Source organism: Salvelinus namaycush, chromosome 20, assembly GCF_016432855.1.
Source record: "Salvelinus namaycush isolate Seneca chromosome 20, SaNama_1.0, whole genome shotgun sequence".
Classification (NCBI taxonomy): domain Eukaryota; kingdom Metazoa; phylum Chordata; class Actinopteri; order Salmoniformes; family Salmonidae; genus Salvelinus; species Salvelinus namaycush.
The window spans coordinates 56,125,944-56,138,498 of NC_052326.1; the positions used below are offsets into that span (position 1 = coordinate 56,125,944).

The following is a 12,555-nucleotide window of genomic DNA, read 5'->3' on the forward strand; positions in this document are numbered from 1 at the left end:
TGAGAGGCTGGGAAAATAGTAGCTACGGGATGTTGTTAGGTTGGAGGAAACGTCAATAGAGATTGCTATAGATGGATGGAGGGGTGGATGAATACTACCGTACCGGTCTTTCACAAAGGGGTTCACTTTGCAGGCGTCTGTTAGGAACCGTACCACATCCACATGGCCTGAGGACAAAAGAGGTATCTTAGCCCGGTAACACTTGCTAAGAGGCACACATACATAATTCCTTATGATACAGTTCTACTGCATTATAACACTTGCTAGAAGCTGTAATAACAACTCATAAGTATCTATAACATCACTATGCAGCATTATAAGACATTTTATTTTATTTAACCTTTATTTTATTAGGGAATCATACAGATGAGCCCTGAATTACATAAATGACAGAAACCACAAACATCAATATAAATACAAACAGAAATAAAAACACGGTCATAAAAAACAAACACATTCATCAGTAATAAGGTCCTCAATCAGCTGTCTGAATTACCCAAGAGGCACCAGAACATCACATTCATCAGTAATAAGGTCCTCAATCAGCTGTCTGAATTACCCAAGAGGCACCAGAACATCACATTCATCAGTAATAAGGTCCTCAATCAGCTGTCTGAATTACCCAAGAGGCACCAGAACATCACATTCATCAGTAATAAGGTCCTCAATCAGCTGTCTGAATTACCCAAGAGGCACCAGAACATCACATTCATCAGTAATAAGGTCCTCAATCAGCTGTCTGAATTACCCAAGAGCCACCAGAACATCACATTCATCAGTAATAAGGTCCTCAATCAGCTGTCTGAATTACCCAAGAGGCACCAGAACATCACATTGAAGAACATTTTGAAGAGCCAATGCCACCAGTGGAGAGAAACTCACCCTCACCAGCAGCCACGTGTAGCGCGGTCCTAGAGTCATAGTCCTTCAGCTCCATGTCCATCAATGACAGAGCAAACCTCAGAGGATAGGAGACAAGCTATATTCTACATAGTATTCCTCATTTCAAAGAGTTACTGTGAAGGATTAGTAGCTAGGAGAGAGTGACATCAAGAGTTACTATGAAGGATTAGTAGCTAGGAGAGTGACATCCAGAGTTACTGTGAAGGATTAGTAGAGAGGAGAGAGTGTGACATCCAGAGTTACTGTGAAGGATTAGTAGAGAGGAGAGAGTGTGACATCCAGAGTTACTGTGAAGGATTAGTAGAGAGGAGAGAGTGTGACATCAATAGTTACTGTGAAGGATTAGTAGAGAAGAGTGTGAGTGACATCAAGAGTTACTGTGAAGGATTAGAACTTAGGAGAGAGAGTGACATCCAGAGTTACTGTGAAGGATTAGTAGAGGAGAGAGTGTGACATCGATAGTTACTGTGAAGGATTAGCAGAGAGGAGAGAGAGTGACATCAAGAGTTACTGGGAGAGTGACATCCAGAGTTACTGTGAAGGATTAGTAGCTAGGAGAGAGAGTGACATCAAGAGTTACTGTGAAGGATTAGTAGAGAGGAGAGAGAGTGACATCAATAGTTACTGTGAAGGATTTTAGTAGTTAGGAGAGAGTGACATCAAGAGTTACTGTGAAGGATTAGTAGAGAGGAGAGAGAGTGACATCAAGAGTTACTGTGAAGGATTAGTAGAGAGGAGAGAGTGACATCAAGAGTTACCTGTGAAGGATTTTAGTAGTTAGGAGAGAGAGTGACATCAAGAGTTACTGTGAAGGATTAATAGAGAGGAGAGAGAGTGACATCAATAGTTATTGTGAAGGATTAGTAGAGGAGAGAGAGTGACATCAATAGTTATTGTGAAGGATTAGTAGAGAGGAGAGAGAGTGACATCAAGAGTTACTGTGAAGGATTAGTAGTTAGGAGAGTGACATCAAGAGTTACTGTGAAGGATTAGTAGAGAGGAGAGAGAGTGACATCTCCAGCATGTGACTTCGGGTTGAAACTAAGTAAAACATAAACCCTCCTTCTGTCGACTCCTTTATTTGGTATTTTACCTTCTGAGGGCTGACACATCTCCACTGTAGGCTGCAAACATCAGGCTCACCACAGACTTGTTCTACAGATTTAGCAGAGATAAATACACCTTAGACTGGGCGGGACACCGGGAGACAACACCGCCCCCATGTCAGTCACAGTGCTCATCATAACAAGAGCAAACTTCAACCTCAATTCATGTTCTAGCAAATATGTTCAATTGTTGGTATGTTTACCGTAACAATTCCACAACAACTACCTAATACACACAAATCTAAGTAAAGGGATGGAATAAGAGTATATATATTTATGTGTATATATTCTATTTCTATTCCTTTACTTAGATTTGTGTGTATTAGGTAGTTGTTGTGGAATTGTTAGATTACTTGTTAGATATTACTTGTTAGATATTACTGCACTGTCGGAACTAGAAGCACAAGCATTTCGCTACACTCGCAATAACATCTGCTAACCATGTGTATGTGACCAATAAAATTTGATTAGATTTTCATAAAATGCTCATAACTCCCAAAATCCCTTACCCTATCATCCCCGTCCTGCCTTCGAGGGTCCTGCTTCTTGACCAAGTGTCTCAGGTTGTCATAGTTGTGGAAGTTAAACGAAGACACCAGCTCCTGCAAGACCAAGACAGAAAAAGCAGATAGTTATGGGGAAGCGAAAACTTGATACATGTTGCATGTGGTTAACGCTATTTAAAGAGTACCTATATGAGGACTTCGTAACACATTCATACGGAGTACACAAGCATTTCTCACTCTGTACATGCAAGTGCTCACTCTGTACAAGTAATTCAGTCATTGTGTCATACATCATGTGTAAAATGGGCTACCTGGCAAAAGTGTATTCCCCGGACACTGTTTCCAACCCTGTCTAACGGAGGAGACCAACACATCACTCCCATGACGTTAGGAACCACCAACAGAACTGCTCCTGACACCCCAGACTTAGCAGGCAAGCCCACCTGGGAGAGAAGCATACAGGTGCCATACAGGTTATGATCAAAGTGTCCGTTAAATCATCCAACTAAAGAGACTATTAATACATGGTATTTAAAACAGTTTACTAAATGACTAATACAGATACAGTGTATTCAGGAAGTATTCAGATCCCTTCACTTTTCCCACATTTTGTTACGTTACAGCCTTATTCTAAAATTTCCTCAATTTACACTCAATACCCCATAATGACAATGCAAAATAAGGTTTTTAGACATTTTTGCAAATGTATTAAAAATAAAAAACAGATACCTTATTTACATAGGTATTCAGAACATTTGCTATGAGACTATAATTTGAGATCAGGTGCATCCTGTTTCCATTGATCATCCTTGAGATGTTTCTACAACTTAATTGGAGCCCAACTGTGGTAAATTCTATTGATTGGACATGATTTGGAAAGGTACACACCTGTCTATATAAGGTCCCACAGTTGACAGTGCATGCCAGAGCAAAAACCAAGCCATGAGGTCGAAGGAATTGTCCGTAGAGCTCTGAGTCAGCATTGTGTCGAGGCACAGATCAGGAGAATGGTACCAAAAAATGTCTGCAGTATTGAAGGTCCCCAAGAACACAGTGGACTCAATCATTCTTAAATGGAAGAAGTTTGGAACCACCAAGACTCTTCCTATAGTTGGCCACCTGGCCAAACTGAGCAAGAAAGTGACCAAAAACCCAATGGTCACTCTGACAGAACTCCAGAGTTCCTCTGTGGAGATGGGAGAACCTTCCAGAAGGACAACCATCTCTGCAGCACTGAAAATTAGCCCGGCTGGCTAAAACCGGCACTTTTACTGAAACGTTGATTAATGTGCACTGTCCCTGTAAAAATCAGATAAAGGCCTGATTGGTTGAGTTGAGTTTATGTTTTGTATGTGGCCAGACAAATGCTTGTAGCGTCATACCAAAGAAAACTCAGGGCTGTAATCGCTGCCAAAGATGCTTCAACAAAGTACTGAGTAAAGGTGTCTGAATACTATGGTTGCAAAGGTTTGGAAAACTTTCCGGTAAATTTCTCGATTTTTTTGTGGAATTTTTTTGGAAACAGTTAAGCCCTGGAATTTGAGGAATTTTGCTTAAATTCATTAAAAAAGTTAGTTTATAACAGTGAACCTTTTTGTGGGATACACAAGGCAATTCTAAGTCTTGTGGCATATTTTGGTTAAACTATCCCCAATTCAATGGAATTGCAACCCTCTGCATGCACAGTGCATTCTTCCATCACATGTACAGCTGATTTTCAAGATCTTGCACACTAATGAGATGCTATTGAGCCCACACTACCACACTGTCTGAGCCAGGGACTACATGCTTTCTGGTAAGTTTTGATTACAATACTGGATGGGGTGAATAGATTTTAAATGACACACATTCTTTTTTTTACTAGTAAATAGTAGCCTACAGCAAAGTGTGTTTAAATCATTTCTAACTTTTTAACAATTACTGCTAGTTAGTTTTTGCTACCATGTGCGTTTTAGCTTACTTGAGCCTGCTACCTGAGGAGTGTTAATTCACCTGTTTCCAAACATGTTTAATTTTAAAACATTTATCTTACAAAGGAGTTGTTTAATCTAACTGATTAACTATTTATCTGTATATGGAATTGTATTTTTACATTTTCTTTACTCATCTTTACAGGAAAATGTCACGGGCACTATGTGATGTGTGGAGACATTTCACTGCAGCTAATGTAGAAGGAAAAGCTGTGTACATTTGCAAATACTGTGCCAAATCATATGTGAAGAATATAAACAAAAATGCAGAATCATCTGGTCAAGTGCATAAAGTTCCCTCAGCGCTCACAACAAGCAACCTCTGACAAAAGACCCTCTACTTCTATTCGAGGTGAAAATGATGAATCAGACACCTTATTGATAGCAACAGCTCATGGTCCTCCTGGAATCAGAAGTTTTTTTTGACTCAATGGAGGAACGTAGTCAGAGAAATGCTGATGAATGTCTTGCTCGAGCTGTGTATGCAGCTGGTTCACCTCTGATGCTCACAGGCAATGTGTATTGGAAGATATTTCTGAATGTTCTTCGCCCAGCATACACCCCTCCAACCAGACATGCTTTATCTACTCATTTGCTGAATGCAGAGTTCAACAGAGTTCAAGTGAAGGTCAAGCAAATCATAGAGAAAGCAGACTGTATTGCAATCATCTCTGATGGGTGGTCGAATGTTCGTGGGCAAGGAATAATTAACTACATCATCTCCACCCCTCAACCAATATTCTACAAGAGCACAGACAAGGGACAACAGACACACTGGTCTCCACATTGCAGATAGGCTGAAGGCAGTCATCTATGACCTTGGACCACAGAAGGTATTTGCACTGGTGACAAACAATGCTGCGAACATGAAGGCTGCTTGGTCTAAAGTGGAGGAGTCCTACCCTCACATCACACCCATTGGCTGTGCTGCTCATACACTGATTCTGCTCCTCAAGGACATCATGGCACTGAAAACAATGGATACACTCTACAAGAGAGCCAAGGAAATGGTTAGGTATGTGAAGGGTCATCAAGTTATAGCAGCAATCTACCTCACCAAGCAAAGTGAGAAGAATAAGAGCACCACATTGAAGCTGCCCAGCAACACCCATTGGGGTGGTGTTGTCATAATGTTTGACAGTCTCCTGGAGGGGAAGGAGTCTCTCCAAGAAATGGCCATATCAGTCTGCCGATATGGAGAGCCCTATCAAGAGGATCCTCCTGGATGATGTATTTTGAGAGTGGTAAGCAGCCTGAAACCTATAGCAGTAGCCATTGCACGGATTGAGGGAGACAATGTCATCCTGTCTGATGTTCAGACTCTGCTTGCAGATATAAGAGAAGAAATCCGTACTGCCCTGCTCACTTCACTGTTGCTCCAAGCCGTGGAAACTGCAGTTCTGAAATAGATCAAGAAGCCCATACACGCAGCAGCATACATGTTAGACCCCAAGTATGCTGGCAAGAGCATCCTGTCTGGTGCAGAGATCAACAAGGCCTATGGTGTCATCACTACCATGTCTTGCCACCTTGGCCTGGATGAGGGTAAGGTTCTTGGCAGTCTGGTGAAGTACACTTCCAAGCAAGGGCTTTGGGATGGAGTTGCAATATGGCAGTCGTGCTAACATATCTCATCAGCCACCTGGTGGAAGGGACTTTGTGGATCTGCTCTTTCCCGTTGCCTCCATCATCCTCCAAATCCTACCAACATCAGCTGCCTCAGAGCGCAACCGGTCCTTATTTGGGATGTGGCGGATGAATCAGAATTAGTTGGGTGACATATATAAATAAGATGTTTTATTTATATAATATGCTTATGTGAGATACTTGTCATTAGAATGTATCCTTTTGGACTATAGTGTTGGCAGTTGCACTTTTCCCTCAGCTAGGGCTCAGTCACTTGGGGCCCAGACTACTTTATGACTATATTCATGACTACTGTATAACTACTATATGACAACTATATAACTACTTTACGACTACTTTATGACTACTATATAACTACTGTATAACTACTTTATGACTACTATATAACTACTTTATGACTACTATATAACTACTTTATGACTACTATATAACTACTTCATGACTACTATATAACTACTTTATGACTACTATATAACTACTGTATAACTACTTCATGACTACTATATAACTATTTTAAAACTTCTTTGACTACTATATGACTACTTTATAACTACTATGACTCCTGTTTAATAACTACTATATGACTACTATATGACTACTTTATAACTACTATGACTACTATATGACTACTATATGACTACTGTTTAATAATTACTATATGACTACAGTATGACTACAGTATGACTACTATATGACTACTATATAACTACTATATGACTACTATATGACTACTTTATAACTATTATATGACTACTATATGACTACTATATAACTACTATATGACTACTATATGACTACTTTATAACTATTATATGACTACTTTATAACTACTATATAACTACTATATGACTACTGTATAACTACTTCATGACTACTTTATAACTACTATATGACTACTGTATAACTACTATATAACTACTTCATGACTACTTTATAACTACTATATGACTACTGTATAACTACTATATAACTACTTCATGACTACTTTATAACTACTATATGACTACTGTATAACTACTATATAGCTACTATATGACTACTGTATAACTACTATATAACTACTTTATAACTACTATATGACTACTGTATAACTACTATACGACTACTTTATAACTACTATATGACTACTGTTTAATAACTACCATATAACTACAGTATGACTACAGTATGACTTACATGGAAGGCCATCTGTCCAGAGAAGTCGTACATGCCGCAAGAGTGCATGAGACTCAGGGTGTTCCTTACAGCCTCGGCACTCAGGACGCGCTCGCCGGTGATTGGGCAGATCCCCCCGTGGGCCAGCGTGGCGGCCATGACACTCCCAGACTCACAGGTCACCTCTATGGAACACAGCTGAAAGGAAATCATTTATTTACTCAAACAATGATATAGAGAGAAACATGTAGGCTCCGTTTCCCAGACACATATTAAGCCTAGTACTGAACTAAGAAGTCTATGGAGAATCTCCATTGAAATAACTTTTTTTAGTCAAGGACTAAGCCTAATTTATGTCTGGGAAACCGCTCCAGTGTCTGTGACTCATATGCACTGCAAGTAAATAGGGTAATGCTTTATGATAACGTTCAGTCACAAATCAGCATAATGACGCATTACCAGAAATAGCAAAACCACATACACTATCACAGTGTGATAAAGTTTATCCGAGGAAGTGTAGTTTACCTGGAAATAGAAGTCCAGCGCGTCAATCATTTCGGCCCCAGTGGGAAAACACTGCAGATGGAAATCAGTTCCTATGATCAATATTTCATACAGGTACAGAACATCTCAAATATTAATATCACATAACCATCACACAGTGAGGGATCAAAATCTTTCTGGTGCACAAAACTCCTGACCTGAGTAGTAGCTAGAAAGTTATCAGGAGGTGTGTCCCAGAACTACTGTAATTAAAATGTTCCCATCGCCACTGTCCCTCACTGACCTTCTTCTCTTTGAGGTAGTATCCAATTGCAAAATTTCTGTCGCCTGTTTCTTTTTCAGACTGGAACCTGAGACACAGAGAGTCAACAACAACATCAATAATATAACAAACAGAGAGAATAACTCTGCTTTCGAAAACGAAGACATGAACGAAAACTCACGTGGCATTGCTGAACCCCACGTACTCTCGACCGGCCATCTTCTTGATAAACTCCATCATCTGAGGAGAGGATGAGAGATATCGTATATTAATATATTGTAATGTAAGGTATCATGTTGCATTGTATAGGACTACGTTAGAATGATACTGAATGATGACACACATTAAGTCTATCTACTTACATAGTCAAACTTCTCTGCCTTATTTGAACCGGGCTGGTGACACACAGAAAGACAGACAGAACAGCCGTGTAAACGATAAGTCACCACATCAAAACCTTTTCAGTAGTCAGCCACCGGGTGGCGATGTTCTACAGGGCTTCAGGACTCAGTAGGCTCAACACACTTTAACAGTATGAATGATCACACATCTTGAAGTCCTAATGTCTACTCCTGTACAAGGTGACAAAAACAAGCAGTTATCACAGTAGACGGTGTCCGAATAAAGACACTGGTTATATGAAGTCTCAGAATATTACAGGAACTCTCTGTAGTACAGCTGCAATAATTCACCTGTTCCAAAGCAACAGGACCTGGTCTGAAACAGGTGTATCACTGACCCAGCATTGAGAGGTTAAAGGTGGATTTGGTTCGGAATACATTTTTTAAGGGGGCTGGCTACTTTATATAAATTATAGAGCATAGCCGTGATGGCCCAAGTGAACCCAAATGTCCAGTATTGGGATATAAATAAGATTGTTTGCGTCACAAAGATGCATTACACAGTAATAGTTTTATTTAAGTATATCTATTAAATTAAAGATGAATTCTGAACAGATAGGCAGAAATCAGACTTAAACCCTCCTGTTATTCCTTCAGGCTAACTTGCACCTGGAGCCTCCTTTGCCTGGGGCCCCCTTTGCCTGGGGCCCCCGCTGTCTTTATAGCCGTTATATATGACTATATATCAGTTAAACTCGCCTGCTCTGTCCATGTACCTTTCTCTCTCTCTGCCTGGGATAACAACACACACGCACCACCTCTCCAAAGTGCTCCGTTAATTGGTTAAACTGATGGTCCCACCGGTCCCAGGGTCCCTCCCCAGCACGGTGTGGGGGTGATGGTCCCACCGGTCCCAGGGTCCCTCCCCAGCACGGTGTGAGGGTGATGGTCCCACCGGTCCCAGGGTCCCTCCCCAGCACGGTGTGAGGGTGACAGGAGAGCAGTAAAGCTGGCAGAACCAGGGTCAACACTACCGACTACCCTACTGACTACACAACTGTACATGTGACTACTATCTACCTTACGTGCCAGAGAGGCCGTGTGCGTTTAGAGCTGCATGTTTCAACGGGACAAAGCCAAACCCACGTCAGCTTTGGGTCAAAGATTTACAGATGACCTGGATCTTGGTTTGTTGTGTACATCTGCTTGTCAAACACTGAGTGGATTTAGCAAATAATGACAGTGATGAATATCACTGATGCATCATTGAGAGTGGATGTTTTAAGGGGAATATTTAAAGTCAGACAGGATATACTCACACCATGTGTAGTGTGGTCTGTCTAGTTACAGGATATACTCACACCATGTGTAGTGTGGTCTGTCTAGTTACAGGATATACTCACACCATGTGTAGTGTGGTCTGTCTAGTTACAGGATATACTCACACCATGTGTAGTGTGGTCTGTCTAGTTACAGGATATACTCACACCATGTGTAGTGTGGTCTGTCTAGTTACAGGATATACTCACACCATGTGTAGTGTGGTCTGTCTAGTTACAGGATATACTCACACCATGTGTAGTGTGGTCTGTCTAGTTACAGGATATACTCACACCATGTGTAGTGTGGTCTGTCTAGTTACAGGATATATTCACACCATGTATAGTGTGGTCTGTAGACTGTCTGTCTAGTTACCTTGATAAGAGAGCTAATCACAATGGCTCCAGCATTCACCATGGGGTTGTGGGGTTTGTCTAGGCACACAAAACACAAGTTGGTTATTATCAGAGTTAAGACAGAGTACAGTATGGTCACAGAAGTAGAATGATGCTTCACTATTTGGAGACTAAGTCTTTCTTCGAGAGCTGACATCACGTCCACGTGGTAGAAAGTAGAAGATCCTATCAACCTGAACTTACGTGGTCTTAACTTGTACTGAAATCAAATCATATTTGTCCACCAAACTAACAAAACACCCGCAAGACAGTAATGTACAGCAACAGGAGCAAGGGTTCCCTTACTCACCTTCCTCATCCAGGTAGAGCTTGTTGAATTTGAGTCCGCTGGGCTCCATCCCCACATAGCGGTGTACCTTCTCTGTCCCAGCCTCGTGGATGGCCACAGCATACTCCAGTGGCTTCACACACGACTGGAGACAGAATGGCTGCTTAGTGTCCCCTACTGAGTGTCTGGGGGGAGAGGAGGGATAGACAGAGGGTGGGAAAAGGCCATTAGTAAAGAGGAAATAAAGGAAGAAAGAGAGAGAGAGGACCAGAGAAACAGGAAGAAAGGAGAGAGAGGACCAGAGGAAAAAAAAGAGAGAGAGCGAGGACCAGAGGGAAAAAAAGAGAGAGAGCGAGGACCAGAGGGAAAAAAAGCGAGAGAGAGAGAGCGAGGACCAGAGGAAGAAAAAGAGAGAGAGAGAGAGCGAGGACCAGAGGAAGAAAAAGAGAGAGAGAGAGAGAGAGGACCAGAGGAAGAAAGAGAGAGAGAGAGAGAGAGAGAGGACCAGAGAAACAGAGGAAGAAAGAGAGAGCGAGGACCAGAGTGAAAAAAAAGCGAGAGAGGACCAGAGGAAGAAAAAGAGAGAGAGAGAGAGGACCAGAGGAAGAAAAAGAGAGAGAGAGAGAGGACCAGAGGAAGAAAAAGAGAGAGAGAGAGAGGACCAGAGGAAGAAAAAGAGAGAGAGAGAGAGAGGACCAGAGGAAGAAAAAGAGAGAGAGAGAGACAGGACCAGAGGAAGAAAAAGAGAGAGAGAGAGAGAGGACCAGAGGAAGAAAGAGAGAGAGAGAGAGAGAGAGGACCAGAGGAAGAAAGAGAGAGAGAGAGAGAGAGAGGACCAGAGGAAGAAAGAGAGAGAGAGAGAGGACCAGAGGAAGAAAGCGAGAGAGAGAGAGAGAGGACCAGAGGAAGAAAGCGAGAGAGAGAGAGAGAGAGGACCAGAGGAAGAAAGAGAGAGAGAGAGAGAGGACCAGAGAAACAGAGGAAGAAAGAGAGGACCAGAGAAACAGAGGAAGAAAGAGAGAGCGAGGACCAGAGTGAAAAAAAAGCGAGAGAGAGAGGACCAGAGGAAGAAAAAGCGAGAGAGAGAGAGGACCAGAGGAAGAAAAAGAGAGAGAGAGAGGACCAGAGGAAAAAAAAGAGAGAGAGAGAGAGGACCAGAGGAAGAAAGAGAGAGAGAGAGAGAGAGAGGACCAGAGGAAGAAAGAGAGAGAGAGAGAGAGAGAGGACCAGAGGAAGAAAGAGAGAGAGAGAGAGAGAGGACCAGAGGAAGAAAGAGAGAGAGAGAGAGAGGACCAGAGGAAGAAAGAGAGAGAGAGAGAGAGGACCAGAGGAAGAAAAAGCGAGAGAGAGAGAGAGGACCAGAGGAAGAAAAAGCGAGAGAGAGAGAGAGGACCAGAGGAAGAAAAAGAGAGAGAGAGAGAGAGAGAGAGGAACAGAGGAAGAAAAAGAGAGAGAGAGAGAGAGAGAGGAACAGAGGAAGAAAAAGAGAGAGAGAGAGAGAGAGAGGAACAGAGGAAGAAAAAGAGAGAGAGAGAGAGGACCAGAGGAAGAAAAAGAGAGAGAGAGAGAGAGGACCAGAGGAAGAAAGAGAGAGAGAGAGAGAGGACCAGAGGAAGAAAGAGAGAGAGAGAGAGAGGACCAGAGGAAGAAAGAGAGAGAGAGAGAGAGGACCAGAGGAAGAAAGAGAGAGAGAGAGAGAGAGAGGACCAGAGAAACAGAGGAAGAAAGAGAGAGCGAGGACCAGAGGGAAAAAAAGAGAGAGCGAGGACCAGAGTGAAAAAAAAGCGAGAGAGAGGACCAGAGGAAGAAAGAGAGAGAGGGAGGACCAGAGGAATAAAGAGAGAGAGGGAGGACCAGAGGAATAAAGAGAGAGAGGGAGGACCAGAGGAAGAGAGAGAGAGACAGGGAGAGGACCAGAGGAAGAAAGAGAGAGAGAGAGAGGACCAGAGGAAGAAAGAGAGAGAGAGAGAGAGGACCAGAGAAACAGAGGAAGAAAGAGAGAGCGAGGACCAGAGTGAAAAAAAAGCGAGAGAGAGATGACCAGAGGAAGAAAAAGAGAGAGAGAGAGGACCAGAGGAAGAAAAAGAGAGAGAGAGAGAGAGAGGACCAGAGGAAGAAAAAGAGAGAGAGAGAGAGGACCAGAGGAAGAAAAAGAGA

At 42.2% G+C, this 12,555-nt stretch overlaps 1 protein-coding gene across 5 annotated transcripts in view; it reads right to left on the reverse strand.

Moving 5' to 3' along the window:
* LOC120065516 (glutaminase kidney isoform, mitochondrial-like) overlaps positions 1-12,555 on the reverse strand; it is a 37,547-nt gene that overhangs the window by 3,388 nt on the left and 21,604 nt on the right. For 3 of the 5 annotated variants that reach the window (XM_039016574.1, XM_039016575.1, XM_039016576.1), the window contains 12 exons: positions 10,420-10,583; positions 10,090-10,148; positions 8,416-8,448; positions 8,235-8,293; positions 8,075-8,141; positions 7,813-7,863; positions 7,309-7,485; positions 2,827-2,958; positions 2,519-2,611; positions 1,997-2,058; positions 883-959; positions 104-167 (listed from right to left, as the gene is read on the reverse strand). In XM_039016574.1, the coding sequence (XP_038872502.1) occupies positions 104-167; positions 883-959; positions 1,997-2,058; positions 2,519-2,611; positions 2,827-2,958; positions 7,309-7,485; positions 7,813-7,863; positions 8,075-8,141; positions 8,235-8,293; positions 8,416-8,448; positions 10,090-10,148; positions 10,420-10,583 (1,038 nt within the window). Of the gene's footprint in view, positions 1-103; positions 168-882; positions 980-1,996; positions 2,059-2,518; positions 2,612-2,826; positions 2,959-7,308; positions 7,486-7,812; positions 7,864-8,074; positions 8,142-8,234; positions 8,294-8,415; positions 8,449-9,170; positions 9,398-10,089; positions 10,149-10,419; positions 10,584-12,555 lie in introns of those variants that run through there. The other 2 variants (XR_005478683.1, XM_039016577.1) reach the window with 2 other exon arrangements.